Source organism: Lemur catta, chromosome 2 (assembly GCF_020740605.2).
Source record: "Lemur catta isolate mLemCat1 chromosome 2, mLemCat1.pri, whole genome shotgun sequence".
Classification (NCBI taxonomy): Eukaryota; Metazoa; Chordata; class Mammalia; order Primates; family Lemuridae; genus Lemur; species Lemur catta.
Window position 1 is genome coordinate 28,123,286 of NC_059129.1, and position 26,462 is coordinate 28,149,747.

At 58.5% G+C, this 26,462-nt stretch overlaps 1 protein-coding gene across 1 annotated transcript; it reads left to right on the top strand.

Moving 5' to 3' along the window:
* The first annotated feature begins 20,919 nt into the window (after positions 1 to 20,919).
* On the top strand, positions 20,920 to 23,262 carry FZD9 (frizzled class receptor 9). The gene has a single exon (XM_045543116.1). The coding sequence runs from the start codon at positions 21,160 to 21,162 to the stop codon at positions 22,933 to 22,935; it is 1,776 nt and encodes a 591-aa protein (XP_045399072.1). The 5' UTR covers positions 20,920 to 21,159; the 3' UTR covers positions 22,936 to 23,262.
* The last annotated feature ends 3,200 nt before the right edge of the window (positions 23,263 to 26,462 follow it).

Below are 26,462 nucleotides of genomic sequence, written 5' to 3' on the forward strand. Positions count from 1 at the left end.
GGTGAGGTGTTTTCCTTCCTGGTGAACTGACAGCCCTGGGACAGGCACCTTCCCTACGGTGCTAGTAGGCGGAAGGGAAAGGGAAAGAGCTGTCAGATGTCTCCCTTGCGAGCAGACTGCCACGTCAGGTGAAGGGATATCCTGTTTTCTGCTGCGTCCCACACCCTTCTTCCAGGTGCAGAAGGAATCCGGAGGCTGCCAATTGCAGTCTGAGAGGAAACGGTCTGGGGAGAAGATGAGGGTGGAGCCCTTTGGACGTAGCCGAGGGGAAGCACGCTGGGGCTGCCCCGGATCAGCTGTGACGCCTCGTGCTCTCATGCCTGGTGTCCTGGTATCTTGCCGTCATCCTCCCAGCGTTCCCTGTGAGGTCCTTGGGCCAGGCACTAACGGTCACAGCAGCTGGCATTCTGTGCCTTGTGCCAGTAACTCATTTAAGCCCCCCCAACAGCGGAGCAAGTACCCATTCCTACCTCCTCTTGATAGACGGGGGAACTGAAGCAGAGGGTGGTTAAGTAAGTTGTCCAAGGTCACACAGCTAGGTAAGAGTCAGAGCCAGGATTTGAACCCAGGTAGTTCTAGAGTCTCTGTTCTCACCCCATTACTGTGGCACTGTGCTGTCCCCTAGAATGTAAGTGCCACATGGACAGGGACCTCACCCGTCCTCCCCGCTGCTCTTCCCCAGCCCAGGAATAATGCCCTTCCCGTAAGAGGTCCTCCATGAGCACTTGTAGGGTGAGTGAGAGAATTTCCAGTTTGGATCGGTGCTCGTCAAGGATTGGCTGCACAAAGGAGGCTCAGAGAAGAGTAGATCCTCTGAGGTCTCCTGGGGCGAGGTGCGGCCAGAACCGCCGCTCAGGTCTAATTAGATGAATTAAGTGCCTGCAGGCTGTGCCAGGGCAGGAGCCTCTCCCCTCAGCGCCGAGGGCACGGCGAGGTTCTGCCAGGCAGTGCCCGCCGCCCAGGAAGAGGGCCAGGCTCCAGGGAGGGTGCAGAGAGCACCCTGCCACCCCCTGGCCTGGCCAGGGCCGGACACCCACATCCCGGACATCACAGGAGAGAGACACTAAAGGTAGTTCTGTGACAATACTGAGCTTGGACACAGGAAGGAATTTGGCGTTTTCCACCATGATCTAGACCGTGGGTTGTGGTCAGAGAGACCCCGGTTCAAATCCCACTGTGTAGAAGTAGGGACAATATAATAGCTGCTACAAACTGTGTGGTGCGGCTTGAACAAATGTGCCGGTGACAGCACCCGGCAGGTCCTGTCCCACCGGCCCCGCCCAGAGCCGACCCAGGGCCTCCTCCCCCGGAAGGCTGCCCTCCCGTCCCAGTGGGGAGTGGGTGTCCCAGAGAGAGCCTGGGACCCTGGAGAACCAGGCGGCCAGGCCAGGGTACAATTGTGCCCCAAATAGGTCACTTTTCCAGCCGGTCACTCTTTCCCACAGTTGCTGACCCAGAGACAGCTGGAAAACTGGCTGGCCCAAGGGGGAGGGGCCGAAGGGAGGGCAGTGAGGGATGGCCTTGGGCCTGTCCTGCCTCCCACCTGCCTGGGCTCCAGTCTCGGGGGAGGGCATCCGAGTGGGAGTGGGGAGGCCTGGGCTTAAGGCAGAGCTACGGGGGCCTGTTTAAAATGTATTAAATAGTTCCGCCCCCGCTCCCAGAGAGTCCAGGTCTTGGGGGGCCTGAGGCGGGCCCTGGAGTCAGCATTGTAGGGAGCTCCCCCAGCGACCCCGCTGCGGGCCCGTTGCGCTGGCTGAGGGGTCTCCTCCCAGCTCAGCCCTCACTCAGTGTCGCCCTAAGCGCCCCCTTCCGCTTCTGCCCGTCCCACCTGCAGTCAGATAACGGATGGCCTAAAGGCGCTCTAGGATGCCCATCTGGCGCTTTGGTGAAGGTCCCCACCTCCACCTCACGGTCCCCCATTCCTCAACCCGCTACCAGGCTCTGACCCTTTCTCCACCTTGACTTTGCCCAGGGACTTGCCCTGTCCCCTCCGCAGCTGGCCTGAGCCGGCCCAAGTCAGCAGTCTGCGCCGCGGGACCGGCAGCTGTCTGGGGGGCACCCCCCTCTTGGGAGGTGAGGGGCTGGAGGCGAGGAGGAGGAGGTGGTCAAATGAGGCGTGATGGAGGGGGGCCTGGGGGTGGAGGGGTTGGCCGGGCCAGCTCTGTTCCATGTACAAGCATGTGCAGGATGCCATGTGGCTATTTTTACTCCTGCCAAGGAAATAGCGTGATTTATGTGAGGCCTGGTCCCCTTCAGAGCTGTGTTATAAATACACCTGGCCCCACACTCCCGCTCACTTGGGGAGAGAGCCAGGCCCTGTCCTGCGTGGCCTCTCTGCTGCCTCCCTCCCTGCCTCGCCCTACCCAGTGAGCGTGTGACCTTCTCGGGAAGCCCTTCCTCCACGCAGCTCCCCCCTGCTGGGCCCCAGACCCCAGTGAGGGACAGTTGTCTGGGAGAAGAGGAGAGAGGCTTTGAATTTGAGGTTCCCACTACCCTCGAGGGACAGGTCTGGGCATAGGAAGGGAGGGCACTGGCAGGATGGGGGGGGTAAGAAAAACTGCCCCTTTCCCAAGGTGCGTCCAACTGACCACAGCCCTCCCAGAGAGCAGCCAGGCCAGGACAAGAGGGCCCTGCCCCTGCCCTGCCCCACCCCCCCTCCCCCTGCAGGAGGGCAGGGAGTGTGGGGCACGGAGACCCCAGCCTCCGGAGCACCAGTTTTACACAGTCCTGGGCAAGTCCCTTAACTTCTCAATTTTTTCTTCTGAAAATAGGCGTAAAGATGTATCCATGTGGGTCGATGGGTGTGAAATTCAGGCTGGACTGACGAGGGAGATGTTCAGGGCACCGTGAAGTGGGAGCCCAGAAGGGAGGCCGGGCTGCCCCTCAGTGAGCTCCCTTTGCTCACGGAGGCCGAGACGATCCGGGGCAGCGTCCTGCCCAGAGAAGGGGGTTTTCAAACCCAGCTGATCAAAGGCCAGGATTGGTCCTTCACAGACACTGGGAGCTAACGGGGTCCTTGGAGTTCATGTGATCTTCCCGGTCGGCCATTGCACAACGATGCCGGGTAACAAACCACTGGAAACCCAGGAGCTTTAAAACAACAAGCACTTATTCCTCGCTCATGCTTCTGCCGGCAGCTGGGCTCGCTCCCAGCCAGGGCTGGGTCCAGGCCTGCGTCTCTACCCTCCCCGGAGGGGCTGGGCCGTGTGCTTCCCCGGGCCAAAGGCGGGAGGCCAGGAGGGCCAGCCCAAAGGCACAGCACAGTGCAAACCTCTGCTTGCATCCCACTAGCCAAAGCAAGTCACCTGGCCAAGCCCGACATAAGCGGGTGGGGACTCACACTCCTCCCGGAGATCGGAGTTTATGGGGAGGATGTGCATGCTGCTGACCAATAATATAGTTTTCCAATCATCGAATTAACTGATTTTCAAACTGTTCCCTGCACAATCACGGGGATTCCTGGGGATGCTTTGGGGGAAAGCAGGAGGGGAAGGGGCAGACCGACCAGGCATCCTGTCTCCAGCCAGAGCCTTGGAGCTTTTGTCTTTAAGGTGGAGACTTGGGGTAGAGGCTTAATTATTCATGTGCTTTCCTCCTTTGCTGTGCCCTTTGCTACTCAACCTGGGGAAGGCCCGGGAACACAAAGAGAAAGAAGAGACAGCAGTGGATTTCTGACGTTCAAATATACCCTTTTGCCACATTGAGGAAGGGCGGGCTCAAGGCCAGTGTCTCCCACATCGGCTCCCCTAGGTCCAGGCTTGGAGAATAGAACTAGCAGAGAGTTTATTTGGAGGAAAACAGTCCAGATCAGAGACCCTGGGATTTGTGGGAGAGAGAGTGGATTGAATTTGGGGTCCCAGTTTGGGTGTCCCCATCTGGGCTTCTGCCAGCGGGGGCAGTTGTGAAGGATCAGTGGAGGGGGCTCCCCGGGACAGGGAGCTCTCTTGTCCTCCAGGGACCCGTGGAGGAGCCCCTGCAGGCCGCTGCCGTCCTGGGCCCAGCGCATCAAAGCTGTGCAGGGCCAGCATGGCCAGGCAGGGGACCCTGGGCACGGGCTCTCCAAGACCCTCACGGCAGGGTTAAAAGCCAGCCATGGAGGTGGCTATGGGGGTGAGTTGTCACCTGGGCGGAGGGCAGGAGGGGCGGATGCCAGGCCTGGGGCCTGGGGACTGGCAAACACCAGCAGGCACAGGTCCTGGGTAAGCCCAAAGCTGGGACCCTCCGCCGCTCGCTCCTTCCCTGTACCCAGGTCCCCTCTCTGGGAGAGAAGTGTGTGAGAGGGGTGGTTTTCAGGGACTCAGAGCCACTGCAAGAGGCTTCATAAATGACCAGATCAGACGTGCAGGGTCCCTGTGCACCCCACACCTGCCACTGCCAGCACCCTCCTCCCCGCAAAGGAGTCTGAGCAGCTCCCTCTCTTGCTTAGTGTTCGTGGCCATCCCACTCTACGGCCTTCCCTGACGCTACTGTAGCTCCACAGTCCTGCTCCCCACCCCACACGGGCTGCGGCCACACTGGGGGTGGCAGAGACTTCTGGTTGTCCCTCAGTATCTCTCCTTCCCTCCTTCCATAGTATTTGAGTTTTGGGTGGGTGTGTGACCACCCAGAATAATCTCTTGGTTGTCCTTGCAGCTAGGGTGGATACGAACCAATTCTGGCCAATAGATTATAAACAGAAGTGCAGAAGTGTTGCCTGCCAGCCTCTGAAATCCTTCCTTCAATACACCCACCTACACCCTTTAACCCCCTTCTTCTTCACCTCTTCCTCCATGCCATTGCCTGGAATGTGGGTGTGATGGCCGGGACTCTAGCTGCCACTTTCAGCCAAGAGGTCAAAAACCATATTCCAGGGGTGTGTGGTGACCTGCAAAGAGTCTGAGTCTTGAGGAATTCATGGGGCTGAGCCACCATGTCAGCCCTGCCTGCCTACTCTGGACTCGGCATGAGAAAGAGCAGGGGAGAGAAGCTTCTCTCTTGTTGAAGCCACTGCTGTTTCATGTCTCCATAAATAACACACCAAGCTCTCTGTGCCCAGAATGTGCCGTCTCCTCTCACTCCTCCCGGTCTCTCCACACGCTCTTCTCTTTTCTGGAATATCTTTTCCTCTGTTCCCCCCACCACCCAACAGTCTGAAAAACTCCCTTTTATCCTTAAGAATGCATCTTCTCCGTGAAGCCTTCCCAGACTCTCGTGGACAGGGCTAGCTGCTCCCCACTGGGGCCCCCCCACTCTGGCTCACCCCTGTTGTTGGTGCCATTGAGAGGCCTGTCTCTCCGGCCAAGCAAACTCAGGGCGGGCCACATGTGGCTGGGTTAAAGTCACTATGCCAGAGAAAATCCATCTGTCCCTAAAATTTCTTTTCTATTGCCTGGTTCTTGCAGAGTGACTAGTTGAGCAAATGAATTGGGTCCTATAAGGTTGTTTGGTTGCAATGAACAGATGGGGTCAGGAGATTTACTGGAGGGGTGACCCCAGGAAGGGCTCACCTGGGCAGGGGGTCACGGACTCTTGGGTCTGTAGACACGGACTGCTAGCTGAGGGAGGTGTCAGCCCTCCGAGGAGGACAAGAGGGGAGGAGGGACAGGAGGGGCCAGAGGGGGCTGGGGCCGCAAGAATTCTGTTCCAGCCACGTTGCCACGTGTGGGATGTCTGGGAACATCTGTCAGATATAAAATCGGTTGTCGGAACTCAGAGGGACATCAGGCGACAGATGAGAGCTTGGCAGCTGGGCTTACCAAAGAGAGAGGTCACTGCCGCAGGTGAAAGAGCCGTGCTGCCCTCCAAGCATGTAGAAAGTCTTGGGGAAGTTGAGGCACGCCCACAAAGTCAAGGTCAGGGAGGCAAACGCCTTCTCAGAGGACTCCAGATGTGAGCTCCCCGCGACCAGGGACCTGTCACCCTGGGGGTGCCTGGTGCCTCACAGGGCTCCGTTGATATTTGAAATGACTGGATGAATCCCAGGGGTGGCTTGGGCAGGGTGGGTGCGTGCCGATACGTGAAGGAGGTGGGGGTGTTCCAAGGGGTGCAGGGCCCAGCCCCGGGGCTGCAGCCAGGAAATGTTCCCCTGCCCCTGCAGAAGCCTGACAGCCCGGGAGGGGCCGGCAGGAGCCCAGGAGGCCGAGAGGGACAGCACGGTGGCCGGGGGTGGCCGGGGCACGTGGGCAGAAGAAGAAACGCAGGGAGGAGCACTCGGGTGTCCCCGTGGGCCCGGACTTTGGGTCCCACCCCAGCCCTTGGCTGTGTGCAGGGTCCAGAGCTTCAGAACCTTGTTGTAAACCCAGGTGATGCTTCTGCCACCGCCGAGGTGTTGGGAGCAACACACGGGATCACTATAATTGCTGCCTAGTGCGGTGCCTGGCACACAGTAGGTGCTCAGCGAGTACCTGGTCCCACTCAGACACCCCAGGGCACCCGCAGCTGCAGGACATCCTGCACCTGCCCTCACCTGCCCCTCTGGAGGAGCCTCCCAGACCCCTGGGGGGAGCCGACCACCCCTCCTTCCCCTACCCCAACGGACCCCGGTGGCATCAGACACGCTTTGCTATAGCGCACACTTCCCTTAAAGGAGAAAAAATGATCAGAAATCACCAAAACTCCCAAACTCCCGTAGGACCCGAGTCTGGAAAACACCCACTTAAGACACAAAAGCCTCAGTTTCTAGAAATGTGCCGTGATTGCAGAGGGTTACTGGAAATGACATTTCTCACTGCATCCAATCACAGAATCTATAAAAGTTATCATTGAAATGAAAGTTAAAAATTTAAATTCTCAAGGAATTTGAAGATCTCTCCAAATACACCCCCAGACTCCCATTTGAGAAACGTACCCCCACCCACAAACAGCGAGCCCCCCAGGCCGGGGCCGCCTCGCTGTGTGCAGTCCGGGACACAGCAAGCACTTGGCAAACGCTGATGGGGTCAGTGGGGACCGGAAAGATTTGGGGTGCGGGGAGTGGGGGCACGGAGACAAATGCGAAGTGTGGGTTCAGAAGGTGTGCTCCCTGCAGGCTGGGGAGGCATCTCCGTGGGCACCAATGGGGGCGGGGAGGGGGAAGGGCCTGGCGAGGTCGGGGGGCTCAGTCTGAAACCTCAGTCCTGGAGGGAGCGAGGGTCTTATCTCACTCACTTGCCTCAGTTTATTGACAGGAAAACCAAGTTCCCGGGAGAGGCTTCTTCCTGGGCTCTGGCTGGGACAGGCTGAGTGTCCCACTCCCAAATTCAGGGGCCCCCTGGGCGCCTGCTGAAATTCTCACCCCCGCCTGGTGAGAAGGACATGGCCGTTCTCAAGCCAGGGAAAGTGGAAAGTGAGGCCCAGGAGCTTCAGCAGCTGGGCCGCCCCTCTGAGCCCACGTCTGCAGCTGGAGGTTCACTTCCTTCCTGAAGCCCCAACCCCACAAGGTGGCACAGCTGGGACAGGAGCCCAGGGAATTGTCATCCACCCCAGAGCCTTTCCGCCTGTCAGCTGCCGTCCTGTCTCCCCCACCTTCAGGGGTCGGTGGCTCCTGGGCTTCCTCCCTGGGGACAGCCCCTGGGCAGAGTGGCCTAAACCTTCAAAGTCCAGGGGTCAACAAAACACCAGGGTCGGGGCTCAGTCTCCCGGTCCCCGGCCCGGTGCCCCACACGGCAACTCTGGCTATGGGGTCGGGGTGCAGGGAAGGAAAAGCCCAACACCCCCTTTCCACACCAGGCCCCAACTCCTCTGTATTTGTTTATTTACCTTGGAAAAGGCCCCACAGCCCAGGCAGGAAATGGGCCAATTCCAGGAGGCTGGGCTGGGGAACAAGGAGCCACATTGTGCTCCCTGCCCGCGGCTCCCCACCCAGGCCTGCCGCAGGAGCCCAGAGAGGGGGATCTGCGTGGGGGCCGTGCAGGAAGGAGGCGTGGGGCCGGGGGCTGCCAGCGCTCCGAGCCAGCCCGCCCATGAAAGGGCTTCTGTGCGGGGGCGGGCTGGGCGCTGCGGCTCCTGCCCCACCTGGGAGCAGCCAGAGGCCGGGCAAGGGCCAGACGGGACTCGGGCTGGGGACACGCCCTGGTCGCAGCCCAGGGCCCACCTGGCACCCTGCAAGCCCAGGGTGGAAGGAAGAGACCCTGGGCCCCCAGCTCCTCGTGTCCAGATCCCACCCCTCGGCGGGGGAACATCCTCCCCTCAACCTCCTTCCCTGGTCTCAGCTCCTGCCAGGCAGCCCGCCCCTCGCCTGGAGGCTGGAGGCCAAAGAGCCCTGTGGTCAGAGCCCTGCCCTGGCTGGCACTGGGGCTTGATGTCATCGCAGGGGCGGCTTGAGGAGGGCTGACCTCTCCCCAACCCTGGAGTCGTCTTTGCCAACAGGCTCACGTCCATACGGGCCGATTATTCATTCATTCATTCATTCAGCACACGGCCCCCTGGCTGCCGATGTGCACCGTGTCCTCTCCACCCCGGAGCCCCTGACCTGCAGCCACAGCCGCCTCCGACCCTTCTCCCCTGGTTCCCAGAGTTACACTCAGATCTGGTATGTCACCCCCATCTCCAAAGGTCTCCAAGGGCTTCTTGCTACTTTCAGGGTAAAGCCCTGCGGGGTCCACCCCCACCTCCCCGAAGGCCCCGTGTCCCTCTCCTTCCCAGTGGGCTCTGCAGCCCCCAGCCTGAACAGCAGGCCGCTCCTGGCTTCCAGGGGCCGGGTGTGGGAGGGGCGTGTGCGGTGGTCAGAGGTGAGGTGGATTTCTCCCACCCAGCACTCTGGGGGGGTGGGGGGGGGCTTCGGGATGGACAGGCTAGACCCCAGAATTGGGACGAAGACCTGGGACAAGAGATGTGCACAGCAGTCACCTGACTTCTTCCATCATGGCCCCTTCCCAGCTGAAGTCCCACCCCCCACCCCCACTTGGGACATCCCTCTGTCCCCCCCACCCCCAACCCTGCTCCCATTTTCCTCAAATCCTGCTGTCACATTGCATGTGTTTTGTCTAGGGTTTGTCTCCCTAACCATTGGCTACACTGAAGGGCACCAGGGCTGTGTCCCCAAACGTGGGTCACGGTGGATGCCCAGTAAAAGTGTGCTGGGTAAAGGAAAGTGTTCGGGGCCGGGGGCGGGGGTGGGGTGGGGACTCTTACTTTTTCCTTTTTTTTTTTTTTTTTTTGAGACAGAGTCTCACTCTGTCACCCCGGCTAGACTGCTGGTTTCATCATAGCTCACTGCAACCTCTTACTCCTGGGCTCAAGCAATCCTCCTGCCTCAGCCTCCCAAGTAGCTGGGACTACAGGCATGCGCCACCACGCCCGGCTAATTTTTTTATTGCTTGTAGAGATGGGGGTTTCATTCTTGCTCAGGCTAGTCTCGAACTCCTGACCTCAAGCAATCTTCCCGCCTCGGCCTTCCAGAGTGCTAGGATTATAGGCGTGAGCCACTGTGCCTGGCTTACCTTTTCCTTTTTAAATAGTGAAATATAACAGACAGGAAATAGCACAAGACACAAGTGTTGTGAATTAAAATAAGAATTAAAACGTATTAAATGAACACCTGTGTGACCCCCACCCAGAGGTAGAGCATTGCCAATCCCTAGCTACCTGGCCCTTCCCAATCCTAAGCACCTGCCAGGCCTGACACCACATCCTGACAATGATGATGGTCACCTGTTTGCATTTCTCTAATGTTCCTCTTAAACACCAATCTAGTTTCGTTTTGCCTGTTTCCACACTTTATATAAATAAACAGTATATATTTTGTGGGGCTTGGCTTCTTTCACTCAACATTATGATTTAAAGATTAACCACGTTGGTGCACATAGCTATCACGCTTGCATTTTCATTGCTCTATAGATTCTTACTCAATCTACTTTAAAAAGTTTTTTTTCAGCCTGAGCAAGAGCAAGACCTCATCTGTACAAAAAATTAGCCAGGCATAGTGGCCCATGCCTGTAGTCCCAGCTACTGGGGAGGCTGAGGCAGGAGGATCAGTTGAGGCCAGGAGTTCAAGACCAGCCTGGGCAACACAGTGAGACCCCGTGTGACTCCCTTTTCTGCAATGTTTTCTGTATTGCAGTGGTCTGGAGCTGAACCGGCAACACCGCCGAGGTATGTCAGCCCAGCAGCTGGAGGCTGCAGTGAGCTATGATCATGCCACTGCACCCCAGCCCGGGCGACAGAGTGAGACTTAAAAAAAATAATAATAATAAAGAAAAGACATGTAAGACTCCCCCGCTTGGCTCAGCAGGGCCACTCTGGCCATAGTATTGTAAAACACTAAATATGAATTCAATCAGGGACTGTGGCATAATGACATTAGCAAGTTGGAGAAGGGAAAGCTGTGAGGGCCAAAGCTTCAAGCCTAAAACTCTGTGTCCCGTGACCCAACAATTCAGACCCACGTTGAACCCAGCAGACATGTCTACCAAAAGACAAGTTCAAGAAAATTCACAGTAGACTTGTTCATAATAGCCCCAAACTGGAAACCACCCTGATGTTATGAAAGGAAAGTAGAAAAACAAACCGTGCCGTGTCCACGCACTAGGACACTACTGAGCAGTGACAATGAATGAACTACAGGTACACACAGCCGCAGGGATGAGGAGAACATGTTGAGCAAAAGACGCCGGAGACGAGAGTAGATATCGTCTGGTTCCACTTACATGACGTTTGGGGATGGTAGCAGTGAGGACAGCAGCGTGTCTTGGGGTGTCGGCTGGAAAGGGGCACAGAGGAGCCTTATGGGGTGATGGCATGATCTGTGTCTTGATCTGGGGGAGCTGTCACATGGGTGAAAAATTCATCAAGCCGAACATTTAAGATTTATGCATTTTAATGTAAACTATATCTCAATAAAAAAGAAATAACTATATGTATGTATTACTTTTGTTACAAGTTGATTATAGATAAAAGCATCCTAATTTTATTCATTTGTAAGCAGGTGCATGAGCCCATGTCTGTAAAGGTCTTGAGGGACACACGCCCAACTGCCAACAGAGATCTTTCTTTTTTTTTTTTTTTTTGTGAGACAGTCTGGCTCTGTCGCCTGGGCTAGAATGCCGTGGCATCAGCCTCGCTCCCAGCAACCTCAAACTCCTGGGCTCAAGCAATCCTCCTGCCTCAGCCTCCCGAGTAGCTGGGACTACAGGCATGTGGCACCATGCCCGGCTAACTGTTTCTATTTTAGTAGAAACGGGGTCTCACTCTTGCTCAGGCTGGTCTCAAACTCCTGAGCTCAAACGATCCTCCCTCCTTGGCCTCCCAGAGTGCTAGGATTACAGGCGTGAGCCACTGCGCCTGGCCAACAGAGGTCCCTTCCAGAGAGGGCGGGATAGGGGCATGAAGAGTGTGGGTTTTCACTTTTTATTATTTAAACTCATATGTACCATAGTTTGAAGTTTTTACAGAGCATAATGCTTATTTTTAAATATATGTGATTATATGTATATTATCTTTCCTTTAAAAGGAGTAAAAACGAAAACAACGGTGACGAAGGGTACAGCCAGCAGAGGGACCATCCCGAGCAGAGGCCGGAGCCAAGCACAGGGGGCTGGCTGGTATGTTGGGGTGAGTGGGGATCACAGGTGTTGGGACCCTGAGCTCTGTGATTGGGGCTGGGGGAGGAACAACTGGTCACCAAAGCCCAGCAAGGTGCTAACCTCTAGGCCAAGCCATTGGGTCTGACCCTACAGAAGGTGTGAGCCAGTGAAGGCTCTGGAACAGAGTAGATGTGGTACATCAGGAAGATCTGGTCTCCCCTAGTGGGTCCCTGGGGTCAAGGGACAGGGGAGTGGCCTCCAGGCCGGCCCGGCCCATCCAGGCAGGGGAGGAGGCCCTGAGCACGGATTCCTGGTTCCTGGCAATGGCTCATGTGCTGAGGACGAGGCCGAGGCCATAGGGAAGCCGGCGGGGCCTCACCTCCCACCCCTCCCCAGGTGCAGGGCAGAAGGAGGGCGCTCCAGATGAGAAGTCCGGTTGGTGCCCACGCCCGCCTGGGGAAGCACGCCCCCCGGCAGGAGGAAATGAAACCCCGCCTGATGACAGCCAGGGCCACCCATCCAGCACGCACAGTGGGCGCCACACCCAGAGCCCACAGGCTCTCGGGGCCCAGCAAAACGCCTTCGTTTCTTTTAAAATCAGAAGGCAAAAACGTTAACTGGTAGGCCAAAAGATGTCTTCACATGTAATATTAATAGACTCACTTTTTACCAATGCAGTCACAAAATACAATTAAAAAAAATTTTTTTAATGGAAAAGGGGGCCCAGGAAGGCAAAAGTGCCTAAGGCTCATGAAAGCCAAAATGATGACAACGGGGCTTTGAATGACAACTTGAGACGTTAGTTGACTCCAGAGTCAGGAATAGAGAGTGGGGTGGGGGCGGGTCGGAGGAGTGTGGGAAGTTGGCAGGAAGTGGAGGGCAGCTTCCCTGGGAGCTAACAGTAATTGTGACGTCGCAGGCATGCGGAGTCCCTGCCCCGCCAGGCCCTGTGCCAAGGCTGGAACCTGCATGTCATCAAATTCAGCAACCCTGTAGCATCATTGGCCCCACCAGAATATTCCTTTCACAGCTGAGAAAACTACAGCACAGAGAGGATTGACGAGCGGTCTACTCCGACAGTCATGGCGCATAGTTCGAGCCACTCTGTGCCACGGCTTCCCAGGGCCCAAACACCTCGAAGGTACGCCTGAGGTGTTTCCTGCATGAGCACCTGAGGACACGATGACAGAAGTGATAGGAAAAGGCCCGGCATGGGGGCTCAAGCCTGTAATCTTAGTACTTTGGGAGGCTGAGGTGGGAGGATCGCTTGCGGCCAGGAGTTCGAGACCAGCCTGAGCAATATAGTGAGACCCCAGCTCTACAAAAAAAAAACAAAATTTACAGAAAAAGACATGTGGGTGTTGGGGACATGGGGGTGCTGTCCTTTCTCCTCACACGGACACCTGGGAAGGACATGCTCGCTGCCTGTGGAGCCGGGCAGCCCTGTGGACGAGAGTGCTGAGTAAGGAGGCAGGAAAGCAAGTGGCCCTGTCTGGTGGGAGGACCAAAGAGAGGGGCCCAGGTGGAGACAGGTAGGGCCCTGTCCTGGGGTCTGGAGGCCTGGGTTCCAGCTCCACCCCTCGGCCTCCCCAAGACTCAGTTTCTTCATCTGTAAAACGGGGGCAAATACAGTCATGGGTATGACAGGGGCTTGCAGGGCACAGGGCCTGGTGGATGGTTTGTGATGCAAAGGGAGTGAAGCAGCAGCGACTGTGCAGCTCTGTGGGCAGAGAGGGCAGCGCTTGGGCCAACTGCAGAGAGAAACCAAGAAGGGCCAGGAGACGGGCAGAGGCCAAGCTGCCGAAAACCACCTGGACCTGGTGGGATGTCATGGGCCACCTTGCAGGGGCCTGGGAAAGCCCACCGGGACTGGGCTGCACCCCCAGGGCCCAGGCCCACCTCAAGGCGCACTGCTGCCCACTCTGGCCACAGCCCTGGGTCCGAAGCTCATGGCACATGGCAGGCAGGAAAAGGGACGAAGAGGAGCTAGTGGTCCAAGAGGGAGGAAGGCGCCAGGAGCACTGGGACTAGGCGAATGGACCACAGAACCACAATGGCTGTGACATTTGCAGATTGAAGACCCAGATCATCACCTTCCCCTGGGGCGACCAACTCTCACTTCCAGTGGGGGAACGATAATGAGTTAGGCCCAGCCCCTGGCCTGGGGGAGAGGTGACACACAGGTTGCTGGGAGGTGAGGTGATGGAGTGCAGGTGAGAAATGCAGGGCCCCTGGAGCGCCCCTGGGAGGCCGCATCTGTGGTTTGCGGGTGCAGCGAGAAGGAAGGGCCATCGCTTGGAGGCTGAGCAGGCTCTGCAGGGCGGCCTGGAGACAAGGGTGCATCTGCAGCTCCCGGTGGGCCACTAACCACTCAGACCAGGGCAGGGAGCTGCACCCCCCCGGAGATGTCCTGCCACCAGCCACGAGTCAGGGGCCAGAGCAAGAGCAAGAGAGGCAGGGACCCTTGCCCAGGCCCTCCAGCCCCACCCGGCAGCCGACATCGCCGGTGCAAGGTGCCCAGGTGGCAAAGGGCTGCCTTCCCCAGGACGGGGGCTGATCCCACCTGGGCCTGGGGCAGGGCCAGAGAGGCTCCGGGTAGAGACCGGGAGGCCCACGCCCTTTCCTGCACAAGCCCCCGAGGAAGGACGCGGTGTGCGGTGGCTAAAGGTCACAGCTCCGCCCGCAGCCTTGCCGGGCTCCTGCCCGCACACCTGAGCCAGGCTTCTGCGTTCGGCCAGGCCGGCCGAGCGAGGCAGAGGATGGCCCGGAACACCCGGGCAGGGGCGGGCAGGGGCGGGCAGGGTGCGGCTGGGCCCGGGGACCAGCTCAGCCTCGGAGAGCGTGAGGGTCCCGGGCCCGGGGGCGAGCGGGAGACCGAGCCCGCCGGGCAGGGCGGGGGCGGCGGGGCCCCTTTGCTCGTCACCGGCGGCGGCTGAGGTTATTTTTTTCCCCTCGACGCTGCTGAATTTCCCTCCGAGTTGGGTAAATAAGCAGCGGGTTCCAACGTCAACGAAACAGGAGCTCGCCCCGCGGCACAAAAGCGGCTTTCAGCGGCGGCCGGGCTCCCCCGGAGAGCGAGCGAGGACTGCCCTGCCCCCCCCGTCCCGGCCTGCGCCCCGCCCCTGTCCCTGTCCCCCTGCCGCGTCCCTGCCCCGTGCCCCGCCCCTGTCCCTGTCCCCCTGCCCCTGTCCCGGCCTGCGCCCCGCCCCTGTCCCTGTCCCCCTGCCCCTGTCCCGGCCTGCGCCCCTGTCCCGTCCCCCTGCCCCTGTCCCTGCCCCGCCCCTGTCCCTGTACCCCTGCCCCGCGTCCCGCCCCTGTACCTGTCCCTCTGCCCCGCGTCCCGCTCCTGCCCCTGCCCCGCGCCCTGCTCCGTCCCCGTCCCGCTGCCCCGCTCCCCTGTCCCTGTCCCTGTCCCGCTGCCCCACGACCTGCCCTCGCCCTGCCCCGGCCCAGTCCCGCAACCTGCCCCTGGCCCGGCCCCGAGCTCTGGGCCCCACCGCGAGTGTGGACGCCCACCCGTGTGCCTCAGGTGCGTCCTCCCTCCAGGACCTGTCCCCGCAGAGCTCGTGCTGGTCCTTTGCCTCCACAGCGCTCGGTACAGCGCTCGTGTACCTTAGCACTCCCTCCCTTGGAACCTTCCCTGGCTCCCCACTGCCCAGGGGTAAATCCTGGCTTTCCAGACTCACACCTGGCTCCCACCGGCCTGGAGACTGAGCCCATGCGCCACCTCGACAGGGCCCCCACAGCTCCCCTCTCCAATCGCAGGGTCAGCGGGCACCAGCATGGTCACTATTCTGTCTGTGACTCCAGCTGATCGCAAGCCACCACAGGGCAAGAAGGGCATCTTGTTTGCCTTGTGTCCCCAGTACCCAGCCCCCGCTGCCTGTGTGCTGTGGGGGCCACAGAGGAGTCACTGCCTGGCACAGAGTAAGTGCTCAGTTAATGCCTGCGAGTAAAAAGTTACATAAAATCACACTAACATTCCATTTGTGTAAAACAAATGCAAGCTAATGGGGAGGGAAGGCACAAGAAAACTTCTAGGGTGATGCTCATTGCTTTGAAAAAAAATTCTGACATTATCACTTGCCCTTAGTCAAGTTGCCTCAACTCTCTCTAAGCCTCAATTTCCTCATCTAAACATTAGAATAAATAATAATCACCTCATAAGGTATTATGAAGATTAAATGAGATACTAATTAATACTTAATAAATGGTAGCTATTACTGAGCTCATTTCACACTATATTGTAGCATGTACAATATACGTTAACATTTTATTACCATTATAGTTATTAACTTTTTATTTTTTTACTTTTTAAATTTTTCTGGATACATTATATGTGTACATATTTATGGGGTACAAGTGCAATTTTGTTACATGCGTAGAATGTGTAATGATCAAGTCTGGGTTTTTAGCTTATCCAGCTATTAACATTTCTTTTATATAGAGATAGGTCTCTATGTATGATATAGAGACCTACCATATATACATATGTGATATGTTACCTATAGATATGTTACCCAGGCTAGTTTTGAACTCCTGGCCTCAAGTGATCCTCCCACCTCAGCCTCCCAAGTAACTGAGATTACAGGAGTGAGCCCCTGCACGATATCTGCATTTTAACTGGAAGATATCCATTATCTGGATTGATTGTGGTGATGATTTCACAAGTATATCCATGTGTCAAAACTCATCAAATTATGCACTTTAAATATGTGCAGTTTATTGTATAACATCAATAATGTACCACAATAATGCTATAAAAAATATTCCCACACCCGTTGACCCAGAATCCCAAGTTCTCAAACTCTATGCTATAGAAATAAAAGCACTAGTAAGTTTAGGCTTCAGCAAACTTTCTATAAAGATAATATAATAAATACTTTTGGCTTTGCAGGCTCCATGGTCTCTATCACAACTTCTGAATTCTCTGGTTGCTTTAGTTCAAAATCAGCCATAGACTATGCATAAACCAATGAGCATGGCTGTGTCCCAATAAAACTTTATTTACAAACACAGGCAGCCAGCCAGATTTGGCCTAGGGGGCCACAGTTTGCTGCTCATGAGTGTAGGTGTGTATATTTGTATCTCTGTGTGGCTGATATAGCTCTTACCGGAAAGAACCTAAATGTCTATCCATAGGAGATTAGCTGAGTAATTTACAATAAAGCCACACTGTGGCAATAAAAGTGGTTATTAAAAAGAACGAGTTCTATCCTTGTGTGTTGACATGGAAAGACATTCGTGATAGATTTTTTTTCAAATATTTTGTTATGAAAATTTAAACATATAGGTTGAAAAAAATTTATAGTGAGCATCTGAATGCCCATCAATTCTACCATTAACATTTTACTATTCTTACTTTTAGCACATATCCATGTATCTACCCATGATGGATTTTTAGGTGAGAAAAATGGGGTATAATGTACACAGTATTAATTCTATTTTAGTAAAGAACAGATAAGTAAAGACTGCGATACATGTATATATGTGTTTGCGAAGTCTAGGAAAAAAGGATCAAAAGAGATGCTTAGGCCGGGCGTGGTGGCTCACGCCTGTAATCCTAGCACTCTGGGAGGCCGAGGCGGGTGGATCGCTCAAGGTCAGGAGTTCGAGACCAGCCTGAGCAAGAGTGAGACCCCGTCTCTACTAAAAATAGAAATAAATTATCTGGACAGCTAAAAATATATATAGAAAAAAAAATTAGCTGGGCGTGGTGGCGCATGCCTGTAGTCCCAGCTACTTGGGAGGCTGAGGCAGGAGGATCGCTTAAGCCCAGGAGTTTGAGGTTGCTGTGAGCTAGGCTGATGCCACGGCACTCACTCTAGCCAGGGCAACAAAGCAACACTCTGTCTCAAAAAAAAAAAAAAAAAAAAGAGATGCTTGAACTCTGAGTACTGGTTCTCTCGGGGCTAAGGCTGTAAGAGGAGGGTCAAACAATTATCTTATTTCTCTGCTCATCTCTAATATTGAATTACTGTGAAAATTGTCAAAGCCCTAATATGGAATTTTTTAAGCGCCTCTTTAATAAGAATGGAACAAACAGTCTAGTGCAGCCCTTGACATCCTCAGAAAGGGAAACTGAGTCAGAACCAGGGCTCATTCCCAGAGCCCCACCCAGGGTCTTCCCCAGCCCTGCCCCTGGGCAGGTGCACACACAAAGGAGTGGCCAGGCACCTGCATGGACTTTGTGTGCACATGTACACAAACAGCCACACACACGCAGGCCGGTGCCCACCTCCACAGGAACACACGGGGTTCCGGCAAGCCCCGCCCCAGGGAGCACATGTGGGTGTCCCTGCTGGGTCTTCCATTACCAGAGATGGCCTCTCCTCTGGGGTGGCCTGGGCACCTGGAGGAGGTGCAGGACGGTCCTCCTGGTCCCTGCTTACTCACACAGACACCTCTGTTCCCCAGAGTCCAATAAACACACGTTCCCCAACCTCAGGCCCCACGTGCATTCAAGCCTCTTCCAGAAGGGTCTATGTATGGCCTCCTTCTCATTCTGACATTCTTTTCACACAACAAACACGGAGTCTACTCCAGGCCAGGTGCCAAGACACCGAGGAGCACGTCCCTGGCCTCCGGAGGCCCCCAGGCTGGTGCTGCGGAGACGGGCACAGGTGCAGCGTGGTGGCTGCAGGCACAGAGGTGGGCACCGGGGCCGGTGGGCGTCGGGCAGGGGTGATCCTGGAGGAGGCAGTGTCAGAGCTGAGCCGGGAGGGAGGGAGGGAAGGGCCTAGATGTCACAGCATGAATCCGGTGAGGGGTGAGTGGTGAACACAGTCTGGGAGGGTGGGGAGGTTGGAGAGGGGACACAGGCCAGGAGGCTGTCCCTTCCCACATATGCAGGGCAACTGGTTGGCCCCAGGCAAGGCCCCCAGGAAGGGCTGATCTCCCGGAAGGAGGAGCTGGGGGGTTCCATCTGCACCTCGCCTGTCTCCGGCCCCTCTGCCCAGCAGAGCAGGGCTGGGGAGGGACACTGAGGGTGACCTCCTCCCTCCCCTCCCCTCCGGTCCTCCTCATAGTCTCCCTTTCAGTGAGCCCTCGGGTATTGTTCCTCCTTTGTAAAGAAGCAGATCGGGTGACAAAGCCGGGTGGGTGGGCAGGAGGCCCCAGAGGCCCTTCCTCTCCCAGGCCGCATCTGCTTGGGGGCGGGGCTCTTCCACCTCCCCACCTCTGGCTTCCCAGGAGTGGCCATTGCCATGGTGACAGGCCTGGCATCCCACGGCCCTGGGGCGCCTTGCCCAAGGAGGCTGCCAGAGCAAGGGCCCCGGGTCCTCTCCACCCTGGCGCGGGGTGGGGGCACCCAAACCCAGCAGGGGCCGTCGCCAGCAGCCTGGGCCTCCCAGTCCCGGCCAGCAAAGCGCCACCTCCCACAGACACCCTGAGCAGGCTCAGGAGGCACGGCCCTGGGGCACTATCGTCTCGTATCTAGGCCACTCCCGGGCCTGACACAGAGAGAAATAACATGCTCCCAGGGCCCTGGAGCAGCTGCTGGGGACGGACGGAGAGTTCACAGCGGGCTGGGCCCACAGGGCAGAGCCTCCAGCCCTGGCGGTGGAGGGGCGAGACGGGGGCTGCTGGGGTGGGGGGTGATGCCTGAGTGTGGGTGCTGGGGTGGAACAGAAGAGGAGGAGGAAGGCCTTCTGGGCTGGGACTTCTGAGATGTTTCTAAGGAGTGAGGGTGGGGTGTGGGCCATGGCGGGAAATGGGGGGGCTCTGCCTGGAAGGGCTTCTGCTGCCACCCCAGAAGCGGCAGCTTTGCTTGGGGCAGCCACCACTGACATTTTGGGAAGCTCTGTTATCCCTGCCCAGGGGGTCAAAGCTGAGTCCTCTTTTTGCAGGTACCACACTCCTGCCCTTGCCTCCTGGGGACAGTCAGGACCTTGCAGTGGCACCTCTCATGGCTCACGTGGGCCGAGTTTGCACTGTGTGCTGGACACAGGGCTGGCTGCATCTCTGCGGGTGCCCATCTGCTGGGTCCTCTGACAGCCAGGGGCTGGGTGTGTGCCCAAGACGGCATCTCCCTTTCCTGGTCCCTTCCTGGTCCCTGTTCTAAGGGCAGCTGAGCACTAATTACAGGATGTGTGGGAAACGATGGCCCCATTTTCTCACCATCACCACCGCTGCTCCTTCCTGTGTCCCCACCACAGGCTGGCTCTACAGCAGACAGGTGTTGGCCAAGCTGGGCCGGCTGGGCAGGTGCCCAGGCAGCCGCATGCAGTGGAAGAGCCTGAATGCCAACCCTGACCCTTAGAGCTGCGTAATCCTAGCTAGGCAAATACCTTGAGTTTTCTGAGCCTCAGTTTCTCATCTGTAAAATGGGTACAGGATTTCCTTGTAAGACTGTTGTGAGGGTTAAAAAAATCACCGTAAAATGCCTGGCCCAGGGTCTGCTTGCCTCACAGTAGGTCCTCAGTCAGTTTCCCAGCCTCCCTGCAGTTCTAGGTCACGCACTCATTCATTGGCTAAGCATCCCAGAGCAGCTACTAGGGTGCCCGGCCCTGTGCTGAGCGCTCAGGTGGAATTTGAGTCTGAGTCTTCCAGGTATTTCTAGGCCGGGAGGGAGGGGGATGGCAGTTTCTGAGGGGTCCCAGGGCAGAGCCCCTTGGGTGGCCTGCCAGTGGCACTTGGGTTTCACCCACAGGGCTACTGGGGAACCATGGCAGTTTCTAAGCAGGTCCCAGAGGTCTTAAGCTAGAGAGAGGCGAGAGGGTGATATCACCCCTTCCCAGGGGAGCATGGTGGCCTTGTGAAATGAGTATGGGGTCCGGAGTCAGACAGTCACAAATGGAACACTCAGTGGGTCTACGCCCTTGGGTATGTCATTCCTCTCTGAGCCTCAGTTTCTCCATTCGGGAAATGACGATAGTGTAGCATTCCTGGATTACCGAGAAGATCAAGGTAAAGCATGCAGCCCGATCGATCAGGCGCAGGTCCACAATATGTGCGTTATTAATTTTTAACAGGATTATCTGCCCGCTTTGCAGAAAAGGAAGCTGAGGCTCAGAGAGAAGGCCCAAAGTCACATACAACCAGCGAAGAGGCAGAGGCTGCATTTGAGCAGTCACTGAGTACAAGGCCAAGGCTTCCCACGCGAGAAGCCTTCAGAAATGATAAATCCAGGTGCCCAGTGTGGGAGTGTGGGCAGGGGACACACAATGATCTTCCTGCAGACAGTGCCGTCGCGAGGAAAGACTGAGCAGCAAGGGAAGGGGAAGAACCGAGAGGAAACGTAAGCGGAGCGGGCGGACGACCTCGCACAGACGCTGTGCCCGGCCGGACCGCCCCCGGCGGGCGCCCCAGCCCGGCTGCGAGACGCGGCGCCTTTAAAGCCCGGCAGGGGCGTGCCCGGCGCGCGGAGGCCCCGCCCCTGGGCGTGCCCTCCGGGAGCCCCGCCCCGGGGCTGGTAGCGGCGGCCCCGGGAGGCTGCGCCGGCTCAGGCTCGGCGGCGGCTCCAGGGGCAGCGGCGGTGGCGGTTCGGCGGGCTCGGCGCCTCCTGTCCCGAGGGCGGCTTCGCGCGCGCTGCCCGGGGCGCCCCGTGGCGCCCGGACACACGTGGGCGGCTGGGCGATGGCCCGCGCCCGGCGACGTGGCGGGCAGGCACGGGGTTGCGGGACGGCGCGGCCGGAGTGAACCGGGGCCGCGCTCCCGCCCTCGGCCCGGGCCGCCCGGGATGGCCGTGCCGCCGCTCGGCCGGGCGCTGCTGCTGTGGCAGCTGCTGGCGGCGGGCGGCGCGGCGCTGGAGATCGGCCGCTTCGACCCGGAGCGCGGGCGCGGGCCGGCGCCCTGCCAGGCGGTGGACATCCCCATGTGCCGCGGCATCGGCTACAACCTGACCCGCATGCCCAACCTGCTGGGCCACACGTCGCAGGGCGAGGCGGCCGCCGAGCTGGCCGAGTTCGCGCCGCTCGTGCAGTACGGCTGCCACAGCCACCTGCGCTTCTTCCTGTGCTCGCTGTACGCGCCCATGTGCACCGACCAGGTCTCGACGCCCATCCCCGCCTGCCGGCCCATGTGCGAGCAGGCCCGCCTGCGCTGCGCGCCCATCATGGAGCAGTTCAACTTCGGCTGGCCCGACTCGCTCGACTGCGCCCGGCTGCCCACGCGCAACGACCCTCACGCGCTCTGCATGGAGGCGCCCGAGAACGCCACGGCCGGCCCCGCCGAGCCCCACAAGGGCCTGGGCATGTTGCCCGTGGCGCCGCGGCCCGCGAGGCCCCCTGGCGACGCGGGCCCGGGCGCGGGCGGCGGCGGCACCTGCGAGAACCCGGAGAAGTTCCAGTACGTGGAGAAGAGCCGCTCGTGCGCGCCGCGCTGCGGGCCGGGCGTCGAGGTGTTCTGGTCGCGGCGCGACAAGGACTTCGCGCTCGTCTGGATGGCCGTGTGGTCGGCGCTGTGCTTCTTCTCCACGGCCTTCACCGTGCTCACCTTCCTGCTGGAGCCCCACCGCTTCCAGTACCCCGAGCGCCCCATCATCTTCCTCTCCATGTGCTACAACGTGTACTCGCTGGCCTTCCTCATCCGCGCCGTGGCCGGGGCCCAGAGCGTAGCCTGCGACCAGGAGGCGGGCGCGCTCTACGTGATCCAGGAGGGCCTGGAGAACACGGGCTGCACGCTCGTCTTCCTGCTGCTCTACTACTTCGGCATGGCCAGCTCGCTGTGGTGGGTGGTCCTGACGCTCACCTGGTTCCTAGCGGCCGGCAAGAAATGGGGCCACGAGGCCATCGAGGCCCACGGCAGCTACTTCCACATGGCGGCCTGGGGCCTGCCGGCGCTCAAGACCATCGTCATCCTGACGCTGCGCAAGGTGGCCGGGGACGAGCTGACCGGGCTCTGCTACGTGGCCAGCATGGATGCGGCTGCGCTCACGGGCTTCGTCCTGGTGCCCCTCTCCTGCTACCTGGTGCTGGGCACCAGCTTCCTCCTGACCGGCTTCGTGGCTCTCTTCCACATCCGCAAGATCATGAAGACCGGCGGTACCAACACCGAGAAGCTGGAGAAGCTCATGGTCAAGATTGGGGTCTTCTCCATCCTCTACACGGTGCCTGCCACCTGCGTCATTGTTTGCTACGTCTATGAACGCCTCAACATGGACTTCTGGCGCCTTCGGGCCACAGAGCAGCCATGCACAGCGGCCACCATTCCCGGAGGCCGCAGGGACTGCTCCCTGCCAGGGGGCTCGGTGCCCACCGTGGCTGTCTTTATGCTCAAAATCTTCATGTCGCTGGTGGTGGGCATCACCAGTGGTGTCTGGGTATGGAGCTCCAAGACTTTCCAGACCTGGCAGAGTCTGTGCCACCGCAAGATGGCAGCTGGCCGGGCCCGGGCCAAGGCCTGCCGGGCCCCCGGGGGCTATGGCCGTGGCATGCACTGCCACTATAAGGCCCCCACCGTGGTCTTGCACATGACTAAGACAGATCCCTCTCTGGAGAACCCCACACACCTCTAGCGACACAGGCCTGGCGCAGGGTGGCTGCTGCGCCCTCCTTGCCCTCCCTGCCCCTCCCCCCAGAGACAGCTGACTAGCAGCTGCCCAGCTGTCAAGGTCAGGCAAGTGAGTACGAGGGGGCTGAGAACCAGGGTGGGGACCCAGTGAGGTTCATGCCCTGTCCCGCCGCATTTGGGGGATGGGCCTGGCTGAGTCCCCATAGGGTCCTGGGAGAGGGTGTGGGAGGAGGGGGCAGAAGGGGGTAGGGTCCAGCAGGAGTTTATTTAATGATGTAATTTATTGTTGCGTTTCTCTGGAAGCTGTGACTGGAATAAACCCCGTGTGGCACTGCCGAGTCCTCTGTGGTGGGGAAGGGGAAGGTAGGAGGGTGAGGGCCCCGCGGGAGGAAGTCCCCGCAGCAGCTGTGCTTTGCAGGAGTCCCAGACGCTGTGTGTGTGTTTTGCCCCTCTGGCCTCTGAGGCCTGAGTTCTGTTTCCAAAGTGAGACTGGGATGCCTGCCGGACGCTCAGGGAATCCCCTGGGACGACACTGCCACCTCTGGCCTGTTTGGGGCCGTGGATGAGAACACATTCTCTCGGAACTTGCTCTCCTCATTGGTGTGGAAAGTGAGGGCGTCAGCCTGTCAACGTTGTCTCGAAGGCCACCTCCCTGGAGCCTCGGAGGCTGACCATCCTGTTCTCCTGGGAAGATTGCTGGTGTGTCCACCTCCCTCCTGGGTCCCCGGGCAGGGCACCCCACCCCACGCCTTCATGTCTCTAGGTGGGGTGGAGATGGGGGCCAGACTTGTATGTGGGCATCTTCGCAGCACAGACAAGGGCTTGGGGAGGGGGAGCCCTTGAGTGTAGTGGGAACTGGGGCCCCCTGCTCCTAAAGGTGAGAGATTGGAGGTCTGATGCAGCCGTGAGAACCAGGCAGTCTGGTGGGCAGCTTGCAGATGCGTGTGCTGGGGGATGGGGAGAGTACCGTGCGCATCCACGTGCCGGGGAAGCTCAGGGCTGCTGGGACCTGCTCCGTCTCTGCCCACTGTAAGGTAGCCAAGTGTGTGTGGCCATTCCTGGGGACCCTTATCAGCTGGGGATCAGATGCCAGGGCCCCATCTTGGCCCCTGTGCCTCCAGCCAGGCGAGGGTCTTGGTTACTGTCCCTGGGTGCCTACTCCACACAGCCTGCATTCATTGTCAGTGCCAGGAGGCCTCAAAGGTCCGGCCTCACGTTAAGGCCAAGGGGAGGCCCCCAGGAGGGAAGGAGCTCATGTGCCCAAGATCTGGGGCTCACCTGGCTGAGCTCCAGACCCAGGGCCTCTCAGGCCCGAGCTCAGTGCCCTGCACCAACCGCCAGTCCCGCCGGGAGAACGAAGCAGATTGAGTCAAGTTCCCAGAAGACAGGCCCGTCAGGGGTTGAGCGGGGTTAGGGTTTGTTTCTCACAAGGAGCAGTACCGACCGCCAGGGGACAGGGGAAGCGTGCAGCCCCTACTTAGGCAGCTCCTTGCATGGGGAACGCCCTTCCCGTCTAAATCCTTCTCTTCTAGAAGAGCACACATTATGTCCCCAAGTACCTTTGACCAACAAAGCCAGGTGACCTTAATTCCTTGTGATGCCTCATGTGAGGAAGGGCTTTGGGGGAGCAGAATGAGCAGGATGACAGTTACACTGGGGGTGGGAGGGCAGGGTCTGCCCTGAGCTGGGCCCACAGGCCAGGTCTGCAGGGCGTGGGAGGGAAGATGCTGAGGGTCTGACAGGGCAGGGGCAGCTGGAGCCAGGGAATTAGGGTCACCTGGCCTTCCTGGTCAAAGGTGCTTGGGGACTTACTGTGTACTCTTCTAGAAGAGAAGGATTTAGATGGGAAGGGCATTAAAGGCACTGCCTAACTAAGGGCTGCATGGAGAGGATTCCAGAGACCTGGGAAGAAAAAGGCAAGTGGGGTGGGCGGGGAAAGAGCAGTCGCGGCTACGTCCCGCCCAGCAGAAACAAGCCCAGTGGCCGGCTTCCAGGGCAACCAGGGCGGGAAGGGTGGGGGAGCTCAGAAGGAGCAGTGCAGGGTCAGGACAGGCCCCAGGGGGGCTCTGCTTTGAGGCCAGGACTTGGTCGTGGGGCTGTGCCTCAGCCCTGGGAGACGCTATGGGAAGCCGCACACCCTGGAGTAAAAGGAGGAAGGAAACACCGGAATCCTCCTGCTTGGTCCTCCTCTCCCCACTTTACAGACGGAGGGAGATGTTCGGAGGGCTTGGCTGGCTCAGGATCACACAGCCAGGCGGCGTGAGGCCAAGCTGGAACTGAACCACCGGCCTCCGGAGCTTGTGTGGTTTCTACACCACGATTCGACTGGGTGCAGTGTGGGGAATGGCAGGGGTACAACCTAGAGAAGTTATGTCCAGAGAAGCTTGGGCAGAGTGGGTGGGGAAGCGGACATGTCCCTCCCGCAGCAGAACCTCCCCCCACCCCAAAAAAGGACCTTGCAGAGCCGAACAAAAGCCAACACCTGGGGACATGTGCCCCAGACCCCTTCCTTCCCTAGTGGCTTTGGTGCCTGGCATTTGGATCTTTGGAGTACAGCGTCAGGTGTCCCTGTGTCCTGGTAGGCTGAGCCTGTGCTGCAGGTCCGAGCTTGTGCATGGTGGGGGCCTGAGTTACCAGAACTTAGCCCTGACCTCGGCAGGTGTTAGCTCCGGGGAAGTAACTCAGACTTCAGAGTCAGCAGGGCTGATCCTGACCGCAGGCAGGTCGGGGAGAATCCGTAAGGGGTCAGGGGCTGCTATTCCTCCCAGGAAGTTGCACCCTAAAGGATGAAGCTCCGGAATCGGGGCGGCTCAGGCCAGAGGTTAGGAGAGGTTGGTAACAGGTGACCCTCTTTCCACCTGGCTTGAGTTCTCCCTCAGTATCCTGCTAGAGATGCCCCGACTCCTGGCAAGTGGGAAGAGGTGGCCCCTCTTGAGTGGCTGCTTCGGGATCAAGACACCACCTCACTGCCACTCAAGTCCACTGACCATCTTGTCTGTCTCCCTGCCACCCGACAGGACTTGAGGAGAAACAGTGTATAGGACCGAGGACAGGTCTTGGTGGATTCCCAGAAGTAATGATTCAGACCTGTCCTCAGATATGTTCTCACGTCCCCATTTGTAGTAATCAACAGAGTGGCTCCCCCCAGTCACACCCTGGGGAGTGAGGGGGCAGGGAGGTACCACTGAGACAGAAGTAGGACCAAGATACAGACCCAAGGGGAGGTGACATCTCCCCCAGGCACTATCCTAGTAGGTGCCCAGGAAGCTCACCTGAGGAGCAGGACTCCCAAGATGTGGGCTGGCAGCCCCGAGCGCCACTGTCATCCCCCCAGAGCTGCAGGGCTGGGGCGGGGGAGCTGGCCGAGTGCGAGTCGCCCCTGGGGCAAGCCTGCTTCCTCCAGGCAGGACTAGACGTCCCGAGTGCTCAGCACCAACACTGGCTCGAAGCCCCACTCACCACGGCCACAAAGTGAGTCAGTGGCAGAACCTACACCCAGGGCCTAGGTCACTCCTCAGATTAGCTCTTCCT